The sequence below is a fragment of the Rhinoraja longicauda genome, chromosome 26, assembly GCF_053455715.1.
Source record: "Rhinoraja longicauda isolate Sanriku21f chromosome 26, sRhiLon1.1, whole genome shotgun sequence".
Classification (NCBI taxonomy): Eukaryota; Metazoa; Chordata; class Chondrichthyes; order Rajiformes; family Arhynchobatidae; genus Rhinoraja; species Rhinoraja longicauda.
In genome coordinates, this window is record NC_135978.1 from 12,779,492 (window position 1) to 12,802,562 (window position 23,071).

The 23,071-nt window shown below is 41.1% G+C and overlaps 1 protein-coding gene across 5 annotated transcripts in view; it reads left to right on the forward strand.

The window, feature by feature from the left end:
- Positions 1–3,173: 3,173 nt before the first annotated feature.
- The window catches only part of mks1 (MKS transition zone complex subunit 1), a 30,919-nt gene continuing 11,021 nt past the window's right edge, over positions 3,174–23,071 (forward strand). The window contains exons 1-12 of one of the 5 annotated variants that reach the window (XM_078422327.1): positions 3,297–3,370; positions 4,582–5,406; positions 7,064–7,191; positions 7,833–7,897; positions 8,473–8,628; positions 9,444–9,541; positions 11,298–11,426; positions 11,512–11,616; positions 13,683–13,791; positions 14,913–14,969; positions 18,058–18,100; positions 21,362–21,424. In XM_078422327.1, coding sequence (XP_078278453.1) covers positions 7,152–7,191; positions 7,833–7,897; positions 8,473–8,628; positions 9,444–9,541; positions 11,298–11,426; positions 11,512–11,616; positions 13,683–13,791; positions 14,913–14,969; positions 18,058–18,100; positions 21,362–21,424 — 865 coding nt within the window. In that variant the 5' untranslated portion in view covers positions 3,297–3,370; positions 4,582–5,406; positions 7,064–7,151. The other 4 variants (XM_078422326.1, XM_078422325.1, XM_078422330.1 and 1 more) reach the window with 4 other exon arrangements.

The following is a 23,071-nucleotide window of genomic DNA, read 5'->3' on the forward strand; positions in this document are numbered from 1 at the left end:
ATGCTTGTGAAAATAAAGTGTTGAAATGAATTTAAAAACACATTTTATGTTGGCTTTTTTCATATTATGGAAGATCATAACTGATTTTTATTTTTTTAATTTAAATTACAACAGTGATTTTTTTTTTGTTATTTAAATTATTTAATCTAATGATTATGGTAATGTTGTGAAACTGGTTACAGCTGATTACAAAACAAAAAAATAGAGAATTTGCAGGTATTTAGACTGACAAAAAGGGAATTTATGTTCTATGGGGATAGATAATCTATTTTAATGGTTTGGTCAAGTGATAGGAGCAGAATTAGGCCATTTGGCTCATCAAGTCTACTCTGTCATTCAATCATGGCTGATCTATTTCTCCTTCCTAACCCCATTCTCCTGCCTTTTCCCCATAACCCTTGACAACCATACTAATCAAGAATCTATCTGCCTTAAAAATATCCATTAATGGCCTCCATAACCTTCTGTGGCAAAGAATTCTACAGATTCACCACTAAAAAAAATCTTCCTTATCTCCTTCCTAAAGGAATGTCCTTTAATTCTGAGGCGATGACCTCTGGTCCTACACTCTCCCACTAGTGGAAACATTCTTTCCACATCCACTCTATCCAAGCCTGCACAAAATTGGAGTAAAGTTCATAATTAATACCAAAGATTGAGGCAGTGTTCTCATTTTTCTGGGCATCACTAGTAAGGCCTGTTGAATTGTCCTTGAGAAGTGGTGGAAAAATAAGTTTTTGATCCACAACACCTTCTGGTATTGAGGATATGTGGAGTGGATTGAATAGGCAGAAGATTGCCATTTGTGATGGTGAGCATCTCAGTACGTGAAGCCAAGATGGATCAACCATTCAATTTGTGGGTTGGTATTTTTGTCAAACAATTTATCTTTATCACTCATTTGCTGCCTCCAACCAACTGTTTAGGATAGTGATGTTCATGGAGCCTTTTTTAGTTTTGGCTGTTTAATTGTCCATCAGTATTTGGCAATAAATGTTTCAGAAATGCAGAGTTTTGATCTGCATTGTTTGTGGGATCACCTAAATGTTAAGTGCTTTTAAGCATGCAATGGATATGCCCAAATTGGTCTCCAGGCTTAATTGTGTTATTGGATAAGGGGTTCAACTTATACGTGGACTTACAATTAGTGTTAGATTACAATTCTGTTCCTAATGATCCGCGTTGCCTCTATTCTGAGCTGCTGGATCTATTCTGTGTCAATAGTCAATAGTCGTTTATTTGTCACATACACATAAATGTGTAGTGAAATGAAACATTACCCGTAGTTAAACAATAAGACCAATAAGAATAATCAATAAAAATGCAATAACACATACAATCACAACTAACACCAAACAAAAGAAACATCCATCACAGTGAGTCTCCTCCAGTCCCTTCTCACTGTGATGGAAGGCCAAAAATGTATTTTTCTCTTCCCTGCCGTCTTCTCCTGCGGTCAGGCTGTTGGAGTTGCCACGTCGGGGCGGTCGGGGCTCCCGATATTGAAGCCCCCGATGGACGGTGAAAGGTCCACGGCCTATTTCAGGCCGCGCCGGACGGTGAAAGGTCCGCGGCGGGCCGACCCAAGCCCCGCGATTCGGGGCGGGCGAACACGCTGCCTCTGCCGCTGCCGGAGCTCCCGATGTCGCCCCCCTCTCCCCCCTCTCTCCCTCCCTCCCCCTCCCCCTCCCCCAATCCCAATCCCCTCCCCCAATCCCCCAATCCCCTCCCCCAACCCCCCAACCCCCTCCCCCAACCCCCCAACATAACATACAAACACTACACCATATTAAAACTACAATTCATACAAAAACAACAAAAAACACAAAAGACAGACGGACTGCAGGCAAGCCGCAGCTGCAACGGCAGCGCTGGCTCCTCCCAGAGTCTGGCCTTAAGGCAGTGTCTGGCCTTATTTAGCAAGACAGGGCATCCTTGGTGAGAAGGACTTTGTGCCATGTGGCATTCAATAGTGGGTACTTGTACTCGTGCTAACATGAACAGTTACATTGGTCATGTGCCCGTTGAGGATTCTCCCTTGTGTTTATTCACTTGTCATCTACCTAGAACCAATCTGTGATCTGTAGTCATGCCAGTGAGCCATTCTTGGTGATGAGCTTTAAAGTCACCCATCTCAAACTCTGTGCCCTTTATGATTCTGAGTATTTCATCCAATGCTGCTTAACCTGGATGAGCACCAACTCATCAACTAGTTGAAGATAGAAAGTGGTGTTCTTGCTTATGTTTGGTTTGATATAAGGCTCCATAGTGCTGGGTTTCAATTTTGAATCAACCACATTGCTCTATGTACAGTCACAATATAAATCATGCAAGGAACAATGTGGTAACTTTCTTGCTACTGATCATCATGGTAACATTTGTCTCCACTTCAAGCATTCCTGTAATGAAAAAATCAGTTGTAGATTGTGCATGTTTTATTGATTTTATCAGTCATGTCAAAACCATGTGCGGAAGCAAATTTTCCTTGTTCCGTGGAACTTCCAAGGATTGGAGAACTAATACTTAGTCTATTAGTGTAAGGCATTCCACAAATGAAGACCAGTGTTTGATATGGAATCTACTTAGTTTCATTTTTTTAAATGGTTTCGGTGTTCATGTTTGGTGATCCCCTTTTGATGAAATATTTTTAGTGTTGATGACACTAAGACAACCCAGTGCCTCCTTCAGTTTTTCAAAATATATTTTCGAAATTTTGATCAATAATGTAATGCAGAACATTCAAGTCATTATTTCCCATCAAAAGTCATATTATTCTGTTTAGTTTAGCAGCCACCTGTTGTGAGTCATTCACAATCTCAAAGCAAAAAGGTTGATTTCGTTCCAACACCGATTTCAACTGATTTTGTGCAAGAGCAAGAGGGCCCTAAACTAGCCAAAAAAATTATTGTAGCTGTTGGAAATGTAAAATTGCAAATATTTCCAGCATTTTTGTACCCATTCCGAGAGTGTGCCCCTCCTCAGACCCCCTGAAACGGCGAATTACCGAGCAAGTGCTGGAAAGGGACTGCAATTCCAATTCGTTTATCTCGGGACGGATCAGGATCAAACCTCCACAAACACTGGGCCGTTTTGTGTAACGCTGAGGAGAGGGACATCGGCCAGTGCCTGAAGCTTCCCGGACACCAGCTGCCCACGGTCCCGGGCCGGGCTGGGCAACGGGCGGAGTCGGGCCCGGTCCGTTGCCGGGGGAACCGCTGCACGGCGCCGGACCGGGCAACTGGGCCCCGCCTTCCGTTACCCCGGCAACGGAGCAGCGGGCGGAGCGACGGTCGATGGCGGCCGAATGTCGGAGCGAGGGAGGAGCAGCGATCTATCGCACTCAGGATCCCGTACAAAACCTCCGCATCCGGTAAGAGTACGAGAGGTGCGGTTAAATACTGCGATTGCGTGAGAGAAAGGAAATGGGATTAGTGCAGTGGTTGGGAGTGGAGCGGGATTAGTGCAGGGAGTGGGATTAACGCCGGCCGTGAGGAGTTAACGCAAAGGATGGGATGGGAGTGGTATTAATGCCGGGAGTGAGGAGTTAAAGCAGGGCATATGATTAATGCAAGCTGTGGGACGGAATGGTATCAACGCCGGGAGTGGGATTAATGCAAGGGGTGGGAAGGAGTGGGATTAATGCGGGAAGGGGGATTAACGAGAGGGGGATGGTCTAATGCAAGGAGGGGGATTAATGCAGGGAGAGGGATTAATGCAAGGAGGGGGATTAATGCAAGGAGGGGGATTAATGCAAGAAGAGGGATTAACACAAGGGGTGAGATTAATGCATGGAGAAGATTTAACACGGGGGGTGGGACTGGTGGGATTGATGCAAAGGGATTATCGCAGAGGATGGGACAGAGTGGGATTACACGGGTTCAGGGATGAATGCATGGGTTGGAGTGAGGTGGGATTAACCTGGCATTTAGGAATTAAAATACTTGGGGTGAGGGAGTTGGCTCAACTTCCATTGGGTTGGAGGGGTATTAGTGTCGAGAGTATGATTAATGCAGGGCTGGAGCAAAATCAAACTAATGAAGAATTGAGATTGTTCTAAACATCTTTGATAATCACAGACGTTTACAAAAACGGTGGGATTTATTTAAATAACTAGTAAACCACTTGTTTAAGTAATGTAAAATTAGATGAACGTTTTTTATTGAATCATGCCACTTCATTCAAAGAATAACACTGAAGATAAGGTGCCTTGTGTAATGTCTGTCTGACCCCCCCCCCCCCCCCCCCCCAGCTCAGTAAATTATATAATGTTCCTGCGCTCACAGGGCAAGTAGGATAGGTTCAAATGTGTCCACATCTGATTTCTTCAAAATTGCAGTGCATAGGAGTGGAAGCCTGGAACCTGCTGAAATTGCACGCTGCAGCTTGTGGGCCATCCATCCTCTGTTGGGACTGCTGAGTATCATCTACCAGTGTGATCCAGTCCATTTCATCAGGGTGACACTGACATGAAGCAATGGCATTTTCCTAAAATGTTGATTCTGTTCTCTGATTATCTCCACAGATTCTGCCTGATATCTGTCATGCCTTTTCTGCAATTTAATGTTTTATTTCTGTTTCTAGAATCCACAATATTTGTTTTTATATTGGAGAACAAAATTAATACAGTGTGACAGGGGTTGAAATCGATTACCTGGGGTGGGGGATTAATAATTGATGCAGTATCTGAGGGAGGAGCAATTTACAATAAATTTAGCTCCCATTTTACTGGAAAATGTCAGAGTTCCTTGGCAAACTGCTGGATCGTGCCCATTTGTGAATGGTGACTGATTCCAGCGTGTAAGCCTCCCAGTATGCTCCGGTGCTTTTCGAGAACATGAAATGGATGATCTGGCAGCACTGATGCTCTCTAGAGTTTGGACTGAAGAATCTGCAATCCAGCTGTAAAAGGGCATCAATAATACCGGTGCCCAAGAGTAGTAACATGACTTGCCTCAATGACTACCGACTGGTGGCACTAACATCCTTGATGATGAAGTGCCTTGAGACGTTAGTTATGGCACATATCAACTCCTGCCTCAACAAGAACCTGGACCCACTACAATTGGCCTACCGCAACAGCAGGTCAACGAAGGATGTGATCTCACTGGTTCTTCTCCATTCTGCACTGGACCACTTGGACTATAAAAACACATATATCAGGCTGTTGTTCATAGACTACAGCTTGGCGTTCAACACCATCATCCCCTCCAAATTGGTTACCAAACTCACGGACCAGATCTCTGCGCGTCCCTCTGCAACTGGATCCTCGACTTCCTCATCAACAGAACACAATCAGTATGAATTGGCAGCAACACTTCCTCCTCGATCACCATCAGCATCGGAGCATCTCAAGGCAGTGTGCTCAACTGATTGTTGATCCACAAAGCTGTCTTCATCAACGGGAAGGTGGTGGCGAGAGTGAAAAACATCAAATGTTTGGTTCTTTGTATCCTTATTTTGTCCCTACTTTGGTTGCAAAAGCCTTGGTGGGCGAGGGGAGGTATGGGATGCAGAAGTGGTGTGGTGAGTAATGTTTGAAAATGCTTTCCTTAGGATTGCAGTATCTTCTGTAATAACACCATAAATTACAAAGACCAGATCTGCAGTTTGTGACTTTGATGGGAAGGTGGGATTTCTAAAATAATGGGAACAAATATCCAAAAGACATAGAAACATAGAAAATAGGTCCAGGAGTAGGCCATTCGGCCCTTCGAGCCTGCACCGCCATTCAATATGATCATGGCTGATCATCCAACTCAGTATCCCGTACCTGCCTTCTCTCCAAACCCCCTGATCCCTTTAGCCACAAGGGCCACATCTAACTCCCTCTTAAATATAGCCAATGAACTGGCCTCAACTACCTTCTATGGCAGAGAATTCCACAGATTCACCACTCTCTGTGTGAAAAAAAACGTTCTCATCTCGGTCCTAAAAGACTTCCCCCTTATCCTTAAACTGTGACCCCTTGTTCTGGACGTCCCCAACATCGGGAACAATCTTCCTGCATCTAGCTTGTCCAACCCCTTAAGAATTTTGTAAGTTTCTATAAGATCCCCCTCAATCTTCTAAATTCCAGCGAGTACAAGCCGAGTCTATCCAGTCTTTCTTCATATGAAAGTCCTGCCATCCCAGGAATCAATCTGGTGAACCTTCTCTGTACTCCCTCTATGGCAAGAATGTCTTTCCTCAGATTAGGAGACCAAAACTGTACGCAATACTCCAGGTGTGGTCTCACCAATGCCCTGTACAACTGCAGCAGAACCTCCCTGCTCCTATACTTAAATCCCCTCGCTATGAATGTCAACATACCGTTCGCTTTCTTCACTGCCTGCTGCACCTGCATGCCTACTTTCAATGACTGGTGTACCCAGGTCTCGTTGCATCTCCCCTTCTCCTAATCGGCCACCATTCAGATAATAGTCTGCTTTCCTGTTCTTGCCACCAAAGTGGATAACCTCACATTTATCCACATTATACTGCATCTGCCATGCATTTGCCCACTCACCTAACCTATCCAAGTCACGTTGCAGCCTCCTGGCATCCTCCTCACAGCTAACACTGCCCCCCAGCTTCGTGTCATCCGCAAACTTGGAGATGTTGCATTCAATTCCCTCGTCCAAATCATTAATATATATTGTAAATAGCTGGGGTCCCAGCACTGAGCCTTGCGGTACCCCAGTAGTCACTGCCTGCCATTCTGAAAAGGACCCATTTATTCCTACTCTTTGCTTCCTGTCTGCCAGCCAGTTCTCTATCCACATCAATACTGAACCCACAATACCGTGTGCTTTAAGTTTGCATACTAATCTCTTATGTGGGACCTTGTCGAAAGCCTTCTGGAAGTCCAGATATAACACATCCACTGGTTCTCCCTTATCCACTCTAAAGACTTTCCTTCTGCCTCCATGCCTTTTCCATTTTGGTTCTCTGATGCCACCTTAGGATATGATGTTACGAGATGTATGAATGCATTTAACTTTTGTTATCAATTTGGATTATTTTGAAGATTAACTGTTTCATGCATGGAGGTTTTTAAGTGTATTTATTTTCTTCTCTTAAAAAGTGTATGGCTTCAGCGGGTCACCCCAACAGCACTCTTCACCCAACATGTTTTGCAACCTATTTCTTTCTCCAAGCAAAATGCCATCGAAATGTCTACCTTCGACTCCATGGCTGCACAAAACATCGCCGGTAAGTTTTATCCTTACAACTTCTGCCCTAAAATGAGTTTCAACATGAGATTATCAATAGGCTACGCCATCCAACATGAAATAAAAACAAAGACAAAAAATGTTGGAAAATGCTGGTTATACAGAAACTGTACAGAGAAAAAATAGAGAAAGATAATCAGATCATGAAAATGGTGTAGATGCAGATAAAGGATAAGTTTGCAGGTGGTTGGCAAGAGGGATTAAACAAAGAAAGGGCTAGTAAGAAGACAACTAAAGATATAAAAGATAGTTTAATGGACATGTAAATCGGAGTAGCAGAAGAAACTGAAATCCGTAAAGGTGTAAATTTCCAATCCAAATATTAAATTGCATTCTTTGAATCTATGTTGCTTTTTGTTGGGATGTTGAGGTCAAAATGACAGTAGGATAGAGAATTCAAATTATGGAAACTCTTGCTGAGGGTTGTGAAAAGAAGGCAGCAGAGCTGTATTTTTCTCAGTGAAAACTGCAAGTACAATAGATTTTTTAAATTCTGCTGTCACCAGAAAAGTATACATGGGATCCTTCATTCTATACATGCAAATGCTGAAAGTATTTTGGAAATATCTTCGTGTCTTAAGCAACTGTATCTTAAATTGTAGTTTCTTGTCAATTCTGCAGATGGTTATCGGACAGACGACCAAGAAGAGGTTGAAATAGGCTGGCAAGAGAAGCTATACAGCCAGGTAACCTCTGCTAAACTACCATGAGCCAGAGTGACTAATTTCTGAAGTATCTTCTTAAGGAGGAAGAATAATTAAATGCAAAATACCTTTGCTGTACAATCTAATTTTCAAAAACAAATGACCACAACTCTTTTATGGGGAGCAACCAATTCAAATCTTCAGATCACAAAAATTAGGTGACATAAACCAAATGAACTTAATAATAGTGAGGTAATTTGTTTGGATGAATTGTGTAGTCATGGGACTGCAATTTAGATTTTCCTGTCATTGGTGCCGGTGAAAAGATACTTTATCATTTGCAGAATATTTAGATTTTTGGAGGTAATTATCATGGACTTTTCTGTCCAAAACTGCTTTGTAATCTCCTTACAATGAACTATGAAAATAGAAATGGATTTGTGTCAGAACCTTTGCATTCTTAATGGCTAAAATTTGCTTCAACCCCTTTCACCACCAGCACTTTCCCGCCCCTCCCCCTAAATTTCATCATGTGGTCAGAAAGTAGGATGTCCATAGGTGTGGAATGTTGAAGATCGGAAGAAAACCTAAACTAACTACTGTACTTTTCATTGTAGTTTGAAATTGACCTGTACCAGAATGAACATTTGTGCCAAAGTCCACTGGACTATCAATACCGTAATGAGATCCTGCGCCTGGAGGAAGCTGAAGAGAAGAAGAATCGCAGAATCTTTACCTACACTGATTTTGACCGCTATACCAGCACTGAAGAGGTACTGAATCTGATTGCTCACTTTCATTTAAAAAAAAACTAAATGCTGCTCTTTTAAATGTAGTATTAAGTTAACTGGAAAAAAAAAACAGAATTGGGCTATATCAAATGTCCAAAACAAGATATCGTTTTGTACTTGCATCAGCTCTGTGCTTTTACAGGAATCTCCTCATACTAGACAATATGATCAATATAATCCAGCATTTTGTGTCTCTGTCTCTGACTACATTCTATCTCTGTCCTGCCCACTCCCCTGACATCAGTCTGAAGAAGGGTCTCAACCTGAAACGTCCCCCGTTCCTTCTCTCCAGAGATGCTGCCTGTCCCGCTGAGTTACTCCAGCATTTTGTGTCCTGTCTCTGACTACATTCTATCTCTGTCCTGCCCACTCCCCTGACATCAGTCTGAAGAAGGGTCTCGACCCAAAACGTCACCCATTCCTTCTGTCCATAGATGCTGCCTGTCCCGCTGAATTACTCCAGCATTTTATGTCTACAATATGATCAATATGCTTATTTTAGCTTTAGGGGGAGACTTTAAGTGGAGTTTTGAACTTCTTCCACTTAGCAGTCTACGATTGAATACCCACAGACATGGAGATCTTTAGAGTGAGCTATTTATCTTGTTCAATGATCTTCCTGATGACCTTGCTGCCACGTTCATTACTGGAACATGCTGTTTATTTGTCCTTGAGATTAGATCGTCCTTTCCATAAGGCTTCCATTATGGATCTGGCTAAAAACCAACTTCTCTGAATCGAAGAATAAAACTTGACAAAATACCATTACCAAATAGGTAAATGTATCCTTTTTGCAGCACTCCAAGGTAGTAACCACATCATCAATGGAGATTCCATCCTACCTGACAGAAAGAATGTCACATGTTCGACGCAGGAGGCAGGAACACAGAATGATGTAAGTGGGGTGAGAAGGGAATAAACATGTCAACAGGTGGAATCATTTGAAAATTCCACCAAAAGTGGAGTGACTTGTCTTGATTTATATTTGCACAACACGTTTCGTAAATTGTTTTGAATCTTTACTTGTGTGCTGCTTTATGTTACTGCTGAGAATGACAGCTATAGGTGTCCTTTCCATCTCGTTAGAGAAATGGGATCCCCTAGGCTGAGGCAGCACCTAGTTCTGTATAGTCAGAACTTCACCCCAAATTTAATGACTTTAAGTTAAATAAAAGTGCTTCTTAGATCTAGCTACAAAAAACATAGTAAAGTCCAGATCTAGCTAATCAATGATTAGGCTTTTCCTAGCCTGAATCAATATGCTGCTATTACTTCTGGGTGAGTACCAGAAGGAACAGCAAGAGGTGTCTTTTTTGTGATATTGAGATCCCCAATTTTGAAGAATGAGTTCTCATTCTCAGCACATAAAAGTTGAAAGGGACTCGACAGAGTAGATGTGGAGTTGATTTTTTTCCCCTGAAGGACTTGACTAGAACTGGTGATCGCAATCTCAAAACAAGGGGTCCGTATTTAGGACAATGATAGGAAAAAAATGTCTTCATGTAGAGGGCAGTGAATTTTTGAAATTGGTAGGTTTTTCGAGATTAAGAAAATTATAGGAAAGAGCCATTGGGGTAAATGATCAGGATGATCTCGTCGAATGGCAGAGTTTGCAAGAGGGTTGAATGGCCTGTTCCTGCTTCCATTCCTTGTATTATGTTCTTCCTTTACTAATGTTGGTGATTACTAATGTTGGTGATTTTGTCTTTTGTATTTACCTTTTTCTCGAGTGCTCTGGTACTCACCCACACATAATAGCAGCATATTGATTCCAGCTAGGAACAAGAACGACACCGCTGAATAGCCAGATCTGGATTTTACTATGCTTTTTATAGCAGACAAGTCCATTTTCAAGAAGCACTTTATTTAACTTAAAGTCATCAGATTTTGGGTGAAACACCTTCACTGTATGCAAACACACACTCTCAGCCCCAATCTAAGGGATATAATTTATTTAATTAACCCCCCCTCCCCACTCACCCTCAACCTATTTCATCCATATACTACAGTTCATATCCTGTAATATGAAAATGAACTTTTAAATTAGTGGCCCATATTGCACGAAAGGCTAAAGTGGAAAGCCTTCATTTAATTTCCTCCAGCATTCAGTTCAAACCTTGACCCTCCATTTTGAACTATGTCCTGCAGCTAAAGAGTCAATTGTCATTTGATTGCATTCCCTGGTTTCTTGGAGAGTGTGCCATCTATTTGGACCTCATACCCAAGGGCGGCCCAGGGGAGCAGCGGTGGAGTAGCTACCTCACAGCCTCAGAGACCCGGGTTCGATCCTAACTACGAGTGCTGTCTGTACGGAGTTTGCAAGTTCTTGCTGTGACCGCTTGGGTTTTTTCCAGGTGCTTCGGTTTCCTCCCACACTCTAAAGATGTACAGCTTTGTAGGTGGATTGGCTTCGGTAAACATTGTACATTGTCCATAGTGTGCAGGATAGTGCTAGTGTACGGGGTGATCACTGGTCGGCGCAGACTCGGTGGGCTGAACGGCCTGTTTCTGCGCTGTGATTCTAAAGTCTAAAGACCTTAAATCCTAACATAATCCTTCTCTCGTTTCCACCATTGAGATCATGTACCTCTGTGTAGGCCAGGAATTGAACTCGCATTGGATCCAAATCCATCTTCATATTAAATTTGTAGGGAAGGGAAGATTCCAAGATCACGCGTCATCACCTGGGAGCCGACTGAAGAGTTTGTGAGGAACAACCATGTCCTGAATACTCCAGTGCAAACCATGTACATCATGGGAGATCTGGGGCCCTATGGAAAGTAAGTGTGTCCACTCAGAGCTCTGTTTAAAATTGCAGTTGGTAAAATTGCTATTTCAATGATTAATTATGTTCTTTATGTTCAGGCTTGGTCACCGTGAGGATGAGTATATATTGTGTACCATTAAGATGGACAGCAATGGAGTTCTCTCTGTTAAACCAGACTTCAACGATTGTAAAGCAGTCTACAGGCAAGTACCAGATTCAGATCAATGTGTTATATCTCCGATCATCAATGTTGATTTTTTTTACTATTTGGTTTACAACCATAACTGTGATCTATTTTCAACACAATCTGTAGGCAATTTCTAGGTTCAGGCCATTTTTGTTCTGTATTTCTCTACCACAGGAAATTCAACTGTATCTATCTAGTTGAATCCTGTCAATTTATAATAGTTTTAAATCTGGTCTTTCTAAACTCATGGGTATACAAGCCATATGAAATTTGTCCTCCTAATTTACCCCTTGGTCTTGTTTCACTTATAAGGCTGATTGATTGTGATGCCTAAAACTAATACTGGAACACTGGATTGGTTCCTACAAGATTCTAAGCAGCTGAAGTATAATTCTTTCCCTTTGGCATACCAGCCCAATATATATGTTGGCCAACATTTCTTTCCTCTATTGTACTGTATTTTGTGCTTGTTCATTCACTTTAATGACTTGTTTTCTTGGGCACTGAACTCACTTCCCTCCTCCACAATCCAACATCTCTTAATAAAATATATTATCTTCTGTGATGGAATGGTATTGATCTTCGGTAAAGATCTTAACTTCAAACTATACAATGGTAATATGAAGATCATTCAGCAACTAAAAGAACTAAACTAAAGTTTGGTTAGATATCTTTCATTTCTTCGGAGGAATGTTCTTTGCACAGGACTGATTAGAAAGAAAGGCAGTGGAGATGGAAGCCAACTGTGTTAATGACTTCTCCAGACATTAGAACTATTTAACAAACAGCTTCACATATTGGAATAGTGGTGAGGTATAGAATTCTGTACAGGGACCTGTCCGTTCAATTGCTGTTGAATGTGTCATTTCGGATTACCTAAATGATTTCTCAGTGATATTTCCAACATATAATCTGTATCAGACTGTCTCCATAAGGTGTTGTTAATAATCTCTTCGTGTTTTAAAAATTAAAAGCACGAATACACCAACATATTGCTATAGCGATTTTGTTGAGGATATTTCCTTCATACTTTTTGGGAGAAGTGAGCAGATAAGAGATTAAAGAAATACAACTGTGGCAGGCTTGTTCCTTGTCCTACAGGACAATGTTGTATTTTGCAGTCAACAAACCCTATTGTTTAGCTCTTGGTAATTTCATTTTATTGATAGTCATACAACCCAGAAACGAGCCCTTTGGCCCAGCTTGCCCATGCCGACCAAGGTGCCCCATGCACGCTAATCCCACCCGCTCGCGTATGCCCCATATGCCTCTAACCTTTCATGTCCATGTACCTGTCCAAATGTCTTTCAAATGCTATAGTTTATGCCTCAAGTTCCTCCTCTGGCAGCTCATTCCATATACCCACCACCCTCTGTGAAAAAAAAGTTTCTCCTCAGATTCCTGTTCATTTTTTCCCTCTCAATGGGCCCAGCATTGAACCTTGAGGCACACCGCAAGTCACAGGACTCCAGTCCAAACTTTCCATCATCACTCTGCTTCCTTCCCTGAAGCCAATTTTCGATCCAATCGCTAACCTTGCAAAGCAGCCTACCATGCAGAACCTTGTCAAATGCAATGATCTTTGCATTTATCTGGTTACTCCTCTGTAATAGATTGCTTTTTACACTCCATAGTACATTTGTCTTAATTGATTACTAAATCCTAAATTAGCCCATCAACTGCCACAATCTGTTAGAGAGCCAGGATATACTCAACAACGGCAGGAATCAAAGTTTATATAGGGTGCACACCAATGAGTCTTGAACATAGCAGCACGATTTAATCTTTTTAATGCTAATTACTATACTATCCATTTTATGTTTTTATATCATGTTCTTGCATTCCTCTTCTCTTATTTTTTATTTCTCTCTCTGCCCATGCTCGCTCTCCTCCGTCTCCATCTTCTCTCTCTCTTCCTGTCTCTCTCTCTCTTTGTTCTCTTTCTCCCTTTCCCCCCCTAGGTTCATCACATAGACTGCATTATTTGAAAAGCCCTTTTGATGATGTTGCTCAGTTATACTGAGGATGTACTTTGTACTGCCATGAACTACCTTCTTTTGCTTTTCTACCTCCCGTGAGTAGGATTGAGACCGAGGGAGAAAAACGGGATTTATGGTTGTACACCGTTCAAAATATATCTCTTGACGTCAAGCCAGAAGAACAGAGCAGGGAGACAAATCTCTTTAAAGATGTAAGAAAAATGTAATTTTATTACTGCTGATTGTGTTTTCTTCGAACATCTCCCAGACTTTGGATTGGGATGATTTTGGATTGGGATGCTGGGGTAGAGTTGAGGGTGTTCCCAGTCAGTACAAAAATCAGCTGACCAGGTCAGCTGGAAAGCATTTTGTGAACCATAGCTTTGGCTACACCTATTCACGTTACTCCACCAACCACTTGTGTGCCTAACCTAAAGCAATGGCAGCTGTTTAGTGACAAAAAGTCAGGTATAGCCCTGACCCAGAAAATCATTCTAACAACACGTACACCGTTAACTGTTAAATATAAAGTTGAGAGACCCAAGGAACTGCAGCTGCTGATCTTGAGTAAAATACATAGTGCTGGAGTTACTCAGTGGGCCAGGTGGCATCTCTGGAGGACATGGATAGGCGACGTTTCGGGTCGTACCCTTCTTCAGATTGGTGATAATAAGGGGGAGAAAGCTGGAAGGTAGGTGGGCGGGACAATATATTTGGGGGCATCTCTGAAATGTGACCAAATGCAATGTCAAGGAAAATTATTTAAACGATCCAGTCATTCATCTTCCTTTAATCCCTTGTTAATCCAAAACACAAATATCACCAGAATACATTAGATATATGATAATGTTAAAAAGTTCATATTGTACTAGGAGCAGAATTAGGCCATTTAGCCCATCAAGTCCACTCGGCATTTAATCATGGCAGATCTATCTTTCCCTCTGAACCCCATTCTCCTACCTTCTCATAACCCCTGACATCCTTACTAATCAAGAATCTATCAATCTCAAGACATCTGTCAATGTTGTACTAATAATCACCAGCTGCGTTGAACTATTGTAGCGTTGCACAACTTAAACAGCAAGTCAGATCCCTTGACAGTGAGACAGATTCTGAGTTACTCCAACACATTGTATTCCACGCACGATTCCAGCATCTGCAGCTTCTTGTCTCGACACAATAGATGGTATCCTGATTTAACGTTTATGTACAGTGCTCTAATTCATGTCGTATTGGTCACGCAATGAGAACATGCCTATGTTATGTAGGCATTACCTTTTATTTCAATCTGTATAACTCTTGATCATATATTTCATTATCTTTTTGATGATAGCTCTACAACAGGCACAAAGAGTATCTCACTACTTTGGTTGGAGATGAATTTGCAACTGTAAGTATATATTTTTTCCCTTCCAGATCTCATTGAGAAGGGCCAATGTTATACAATGTCAAACATATGTTCAAATTGCCTTAATCCAACCAATTGGTTTTGTAAAGGATGCCCATTTTTTGCATGTAGCATAAAGTTGACCATTGGACTCGGCTGTGATATCATCATTTGATGTTGGAGTTAACTTGCATTTCCTGTGAGCATTGTCAGGTTCTTTGCTGCTGTTTCCCTCAACAGTTGAAGTCATTTTTCTTCGTAATTTATGTTTCTAGTCCTTCACGGTGGCATTTGCAAATCAGCACAAATTCTTCCAAGCTGATTCTCCCAAGACCCCTGTATTGTTTCACTTTAATAAAAACAGAAAAGACTGGAATATCAGAAAGCTCATGTGACAATTGATCTTTATTTAAAATATGTTTTTAAAAAAACCTATTCAAATGAACTTTGTTCTAGGGGGTCACAGCATGGCAATCATGGCTTGGAGCCATTTTGAGTTTAGTCTCCCTTTAGTCTCCCGAGCTGACTTTATAACTGCTGCTCCAGTTAAGATTGGCCAAATTAGCACATCTTAGTATCTATGGTTATGGGACTTCCTGGTGTCAATTAATCAGTTTCACAATGGTCACTAATTTCCCCAATGGATCCAGGAGAACTGAGCAGCTGTGGCATGATAATTAAATCATGGCAGATGGAAAAGAAGAGTACCCCTGCCTGCGGTAGAATATTTTAAATCTGGAAATTGAAGTTCCCTTTACTTTCTGAAATAATTTATTTAGTACACCAGTCATCTAAAAACATAAATTTCCATTTAATCTACTTCAAGATAAATTATTAATGATGTTCAGAAAGATGCCATTGACCCTCTGGGGGATTTATCCAATCAGAACCATCCCCCTGCTCTTTCCCTATTTTCTTCCAATTTCCCCCTTTCAAATACTTCTCCATTTCTCACTTAACAGTTATTATTAAATCTGTTTCATGTCCATAACTGGATTTTTTTCAACCTGCAACCTTTTCAATACTTGTATCCTCGAGTTACACACATAGAATCATACGGCATGTAAACAGGCCCTTCGACCTGACTTGCCCAGGCTGATCAAGATGCACTAGTCCCACCTGCCCGCGTTTGGCCCATATCCCTCTAAACCTTTCCTATACATGTACCTGCCCAAATGTATTTTAAATGTTATTTATCTGCCATTGAAAAGTTATTTATTTTACTTCGGTCTTTTTAAATACCTTTTATCGATCTTCCTTGTCCTTTTTAGCTCTTAATAGGAGCGTTGTCAATTTTTCTACTTTCTTCATATCAATTCACTTTCATCCATTGATCTTGATGTGACTTCCTTGCTTTTGTAAGTCCCTATGCAAAGCAAAGCATCTTGAATACTTTTTAAAGGTCTCCTCAACTTGTTCTGCCACATATAAAGGAGGACCTGTGTATGAAGTTGAAAGCAGGAACAGGGTACTGATTCTGGATGATCAGCCATGATCACATTGAATGGCGGTGCTGAAGTGCCGAATGGCCTACTCCTGCACCTATTTTCTATGTTTCTGTTGTTGCAACCCTTTTAACATGCAGTTTTTAATTTTTGTATCAGCTGGTAACTTATAAATGTCTTATACATAATCACAAATACAAAACACAACACTGGTCGCAAAACCACCTCATAAAGGACATTTATAAAGAACATGATTGAAGTACTGGTCACTTTATTCCTGTAAATTATCTGTACCCCGCTGCTGTCTACCTTCTTGCGCATCACCATTTCACGGGCTTCAATTTTGTCAATATTTCGAGGAAACATTCTTATTGAACAAAAGTATAAATGTCAAATTAGTGTTCCTTAGGCTTTTATTTTGTGGCATTTCCTGTGACAAAGTACATTATACCATAGCAAAGCCAAATTGAATGGGGGTTTCTGTATCGTTTCCTTGGATACTGCTGACCACACAGAAACGATGTAACTTAGCAACAAGGAGCAGAATATACTAACCAACACAGGCTCTACACAATGGACACTTTTGTTTTGTTCACCTGTGCGCGTGATGATATGCTTTGTACTGACCAGACTAGGTTTCTGCTGATATAAGGGGGTAAGTGCGGATTTAAAATGCTGCCTACAGAGCCACCATGTGGTGAACAACAATTTATGCGATCTGTGCCTCAAACAAAGAAGATTCCACTCTCACTTGAGAACAGACACTGGCCATTTATTTCCTCACTGAAATAGAAGTGTTGTTTCCGTGCCCCATCTGACAGTGAACTTCAGTAGGATGCATCTTGGCTCTCATCAGTACAGAGTGGAACTGCGAAAGGAGAAATAAAGTTTTCGAGAGGATTATGGAATGTATTGCAGAAAGAAATAGAATAACAGTTATTATTGAATCTTTATCATGCTCATAACTGGGTTTTTTTCACCCAATTTTATTTTAACTAATTTCACAGCAATTGCAACGAAACAGTGCACAATTGTTCACCTTCTATTAAGTGCTCCGGTACAACACAATTGCCTCCCAAAGAACAAAATACGTTATTCTTTTGTTGGTCCTGATTGGCTAGGAGTATCCTCTTGAATCCTCTCCACCATTATTTAGCTGTGGTTGATTTGTATAATACTTTCACCAACTTGTCAACAATCCACATGTTTTACATTCGTAACCAACACATATGTAACTCATTTGTAAAAGGTCCAATTGTCCCTGAGTTTCAGATACAGATTGTATTACCCATTGTGAGAAGCGATTTCGCAACTGAATGAATAATATTTCTTGGCTTGTTGAATTGCGAGCATTTTAAACAAAGACAGACCATCCCTCAATTTTCATTACAAGTTGCCAGTTTTGGGACTTGCACTAACTACCTCTATTCTTATGAACAACTATCTGAATTTAGGAAGCACCTTCCCATCATCTGCCTTCCCATCATCTGCCCTCTCTGGTCAATGTGGAGATCACTGACACCACACATTTTATGTTTTTGATCAAATCGACAATTGTTAATAACCATTGATGTTGGGTGACGTGATAAATGTATTTATATTGCAAGGAACAATTTTTTTTAATGCATTTCATCCTTATTTTGCAGCCTCCTCTGGGTTTTCTTCAGCTTTTTGTGAACGGTGAAGTAGGTAAGTCAGATCTGTATCAGATTTGTTTTCTATTTGGTGTTCTCTCTAGCAATAGTTTGATTCTTGAAATGGTCATCCTTGCAATGATGATTCTGGCTAGATGTATCAGCTAATTTAATGAAAATAAGCGTATTATCTGAAATTGGAGAATTCAATGTTCATGCCATTGGCTCGTAGGCTACCCACACGGAATATGAGGTTTTCATACGCCATCACTCTTGCATTGGCAGTGACCAAGGATAGAAATTCTCTAATTTCAAGGAACACTCCCCTACCCACCATACTCCCCCCCCCCCCCCCCCCCCCATGTCAGCAGTGACATGATCTATTGGAAAAGACAGAATAATTAGAGACATACAGCACACAAACAAGCCCTTCTGCCCAACTTTCCCATGCCGATCAAGATGTCTCATCTATACGAGTCCCACTTGCCTGCGATTGGCCCATATCAAACTAAACCTTTCCTATCCATGTATCTGTAGAAATGTCTTAAATGTTGTTATAGGTCCTGCCTCAACTACCTCCTCTGCAGTTTGTTTACAATGTATTAAATTAGAGAAAAGCATATCTGAAAATACCGTGGAGTTGAAAAGAATAGTTTGACTGTTATTTTGGTGACATTATTCTTCTCAGCGTGCTGTGGCCTCCTCCTGATGTGGAGCTGGACTAATTATTTTTGATATCTGAGTGAATCTGTAACATGCTGCACAACACAACAACGTGCTCCATCAGCCGCCTGGCCTTGGGGAAAGTGAAGCTTGAGCTATTACTGCTCTTGCACGAGGAGATAACTGAACCCCTATCTCTTTGAACCCGACTAATTGAGATAGTCTATTTCTGAACACAAACTAGACCTTCAGCATTTTAAAAAAAAACTAGTTTCTGACTCTTCACTTTTTCAGGTTTCACTTTTTTCTGAATTAACACACTATAAAATTATACTTTAGAAATTATTCCTGGGTTCCCCATCTGGACTGTTTCCAATGCTTCTATTTAATCTTCCTAGTAAGGTGACTGAAGGAAGACACTGTAAAGCCTACTTAACAGTTACCGAAGAACATTCTGGTGTGTTTTGTTTTACACTGATTCATCGTAACCACACAACCCCGAATTCTAATTGTTCTGGATATTATTTCAGATATTGGACATGAATGCAAAGGGAATTCTGCAAAATGATGCTGAGATCACTTTCCACAAACTTGTTTTTTAAGTCCTAAGTATATTGCATTCCATATCTTACCTTTTATCAAAAGTAACTTGGATTGTCTCTGCTACTCCCCCTTCTCAATCCCAGACACCAATGTCTAAGGAGCATCTTTATTGCACCTACCATTTTTGTGCCATCTGCAAACTTGCAATATATTCCCTGACACTTGTGTCCAGGAATTCAATGGTCTTGACCAAAGCTTTATCAGACATTGTATATTGTTTGTCTACCAAGCGATTGGTCACAGTAGGAAAACAGTTTTTTGATGAATAACACCAATTAATTAGTCTGTAAAATGCACTTCGTGCATGAAGAAAGGTTGTTGTTAATTCCAATATGATGTTATGAATTGTTGTCCAGGAGATCGAGTCAAAGGATTAGAGGACTATTAAAATGTCTGTGTATGCAACATGATTCTCAAAATAGGCTGAATGCCTTGACTATGGCTACATTTTATAAGTCAAATCAAAACAAGAGGGCAATTCTTTCCTTGCCCTGCTTTGTGGTCAGAAGAACTTGCTATCATCGTTAAGATACAAATGACAATTAATATATACCTCTTTGTTTCATGGATTTAGCACGGTACCCCAAAACAGGTTACTAAACAACATGTCAGACCGCTGATCAACATTAATAATCTAAATCTTAGTTTTACGATTTAGGAAGGTGCTCTCATGTACATATTCCACAAGTTTGACTGTTTAGAAAATTCGTCAAATTGTAATTTGTTGTAGAATGCACTTCTTCACCTCGTAAGACCCTCTGCCTCCTGTCCTGAGAGGATGGATAATTACAAGCCAGGCTATCCAGCCTACTTTTATAATCCCTATAATTAATGCATTTCTTAAAAGGTTCTTGTGTACATATCTACAAACAAACCAGATAACCACCCCGAACTGGTCTACCTACACTTTGCCATGGGTGAAGTGCAACTCTATACTTATTTTACAAACAATCACGCTGTTCCATTTGAGATGAGTATGTTGAAGTCTGACTACGATGTATGAAGCTGGAAGTAGTCACTCATTGCACTTCTAATACCAGGCAATTAGAGTTATATAACACGGAAAAAGGTTCTTGGTCCAGCTTGCTTATGCTGACCAAGAAGTCCCATATACACTAGTGCCACCTGCCTGTGTTTAGCCCATATCCCTTTAAACCTTTCCTATTCATGTACCTGTCCAAATATGTTTTAAATGTCATTATAGTTTCTGCCTCAACTATCTCTTCTGGAGGCTCATTCCATATACCCATCACACTCTATGTGAAAGAGTTGCCCTTCACATTCCCATTAAATCTTCCCCCCCTCACCTTAAACCTATGTCCACTGGTTCTTGATTCCCCTACTCGGGGCAAAAGACTCTGTGCATTTACCCTATCTATTCCTCTCATGAACTCCTATAAGATCACTCTTCATCCTCCTGTGCTCCAAGGAATAAAGTCCCAGCCTGCTCAATCTCTCCTTATACCTCAGGCCCTCGAATCCTGGCAACATCCTGGTAAATCTTCCCTGCACTCTCCAGCATAACAACATCTTTGCTATAGCAGGGTGTCCAAAATTGAACACAAAACTCCAACTGTGGCCTTGCCATCGCCTCGTGCCACTGTAACATAACATCCCAGCTTCTTTACTCAGTACCCTGACTCATGAAGGCCAATGTGCTAAAGCCGCCTTGACCACATAATCTACCTGCTTTCAAGGAAATGTCTACCTGCATTCCTGGATCCAAGTTTTTTCAGACAGAGAGTGGTTCGTGCCTGGTACACACTGCTGGAGGTGGTGGTGGAGGCAAATGCGATAATAGCACTTAAGAAACCTTTGGATAGGCACGTAAATATGCAGGGAATGGAGGGATATAGATTGTGTACGGGCAGATAAGCGTTGGTCGTGTCATCATTTTTGGCACAGACAGTGTGTGCTGTACGGTTCTATGTACTGATGAACTTTGCCCTGCATGTGCTTGGTCTATTTGAATACAGTCCATAATCTAGTTGGTCTGTTTCCAGAGATTTGCCCAATGTGTTTGACCTGATTTAACTTTTTGATTTTTCAGTGTCAGCTCATGGGTTTGAGTATGACAACCTGTATGTACATTTTCTCCTTGAACTTCCAAACAGTGAGTATGCCACTGATTGTTGATTGTGAATGTGTTAATGTAGATATTTCTAATTTTGACTCAATTATATGCACGTCTTACTGCACCTTGCTGTTTATCCTTTTTATAACTCACACCCTTTCTTCATCTCAGGTAGCATTCGTTAAAACAATGGTTCTTAAGCAGCAGCATGAGTGGAAATTGTCACGGGTCACTAATTTCATGTTGATCCATTAGCATGAGTAAAGGAAGATTCTTGTCAACTCCCCTTCTCGTGCTGGTGTACCAACAGACTTAAAGGATAGCTTTTACAGGCCTCCTTGATTCTATGGTATGTTGGCATTCATAGCAAGAGGATTTGAGTTTAGGAGCAGGGAGGTTCTGCTGCAGTTGTACAGGGCCTTGGTGAGACCGCACCTGGAGTATTGTGTGCAGTTTTGGTCTCCTAACCTGAGGAAAGACGTTCTTGCCTTAGAGGGAGTACAGAGAAGGTTCACCAGATTGATCCCTGGGATGGCGGGACTTACATATGAGGAAAGACTAGATAGACTGGGCTTGTACTCGCTGGAATTTAGAAGACTGAGGGGGGATCTTATAGAAACATATAAAATTCTTAAGGGGTTGGAGAGGCTAGATGCGGGAAGATTGTTCCCGATGTTGGGGGAGTCCAGAACCAGGGGTCACAGCTTAAGGATAAGGGGGAAGTCTTTTAGGACCGAGATGAGAAAACATTTCTTCACACAGAGAGTGGTGAGTCTGTGGAATTCTCTGCCACAGAAGGTAGTTGAGGCCAGTTCATTGGCTATATTTAAGAGGGAGTTAGATGTGGCCCTTTTTGCTAAAGGGATCAGGGGGTATGGAGAGAAGGCAGGTACAGGCTACTGAGCTGAATGATCAGCCATGATCATATTGAATGGCGGTGCAGGCTCGAAGGGCCGAATGGCCTACTCCTGCACCTATTTTCTATGTTTCTACTGCAGAAATGGGAGAGCAGTTCAGAAACTGGCAATCTAATGGTCTGAAGAAGGGTCTCAACCCGAAATGTCACCCATTCCTTCTCTCCAGAGATGCTGCCTGTTCCACTGAGTTACTCCAGCTTTTTGTGTCTATCTTCGGTTTAAACCAGCATCTGCAGTTCCTTCACACAAGCTTTATTTCAAGCCCTTTTTTTTGCTGCCTGCATTAGCCTTTTAAATTTCCATCATACTCTTAAAATTTTGCATTATCCTTTCTTAACTTTTCTTCAGAATTGTTATTCTGACACATTGTTTCACTTTACAGAATTCTGACACTATGATTGTACCAGTGCGCCATCTTGATTTATTTCTCTGCTGTCTTGTTTGATCTGTTTTTATTAGCAGATTTCCCCTGACCTTGTCCATTAAGGAGTGAGATAAGTACCAAAGTAATCTGTATTTGCTGGTCAGAACACCTTAACTGACAACTGGCACTTTGTAATAATACAGGAAGCCCTTCAGCAATGCACTGAACTTGGCCTTACATCCTGGAATGGAACAAATTTGTGATCTTTTGGCTGAGTTCCACCACTGAACTAGGGCTGATTGTTTAGAAGTGGGTTGCTAGGGTGTTTCAGCTGTTTGTAAATGTTTGACTTCTCTCCAAGATTAAAAATAAACCAAAAGAAGGTTACATTTTAAAAATGTATAA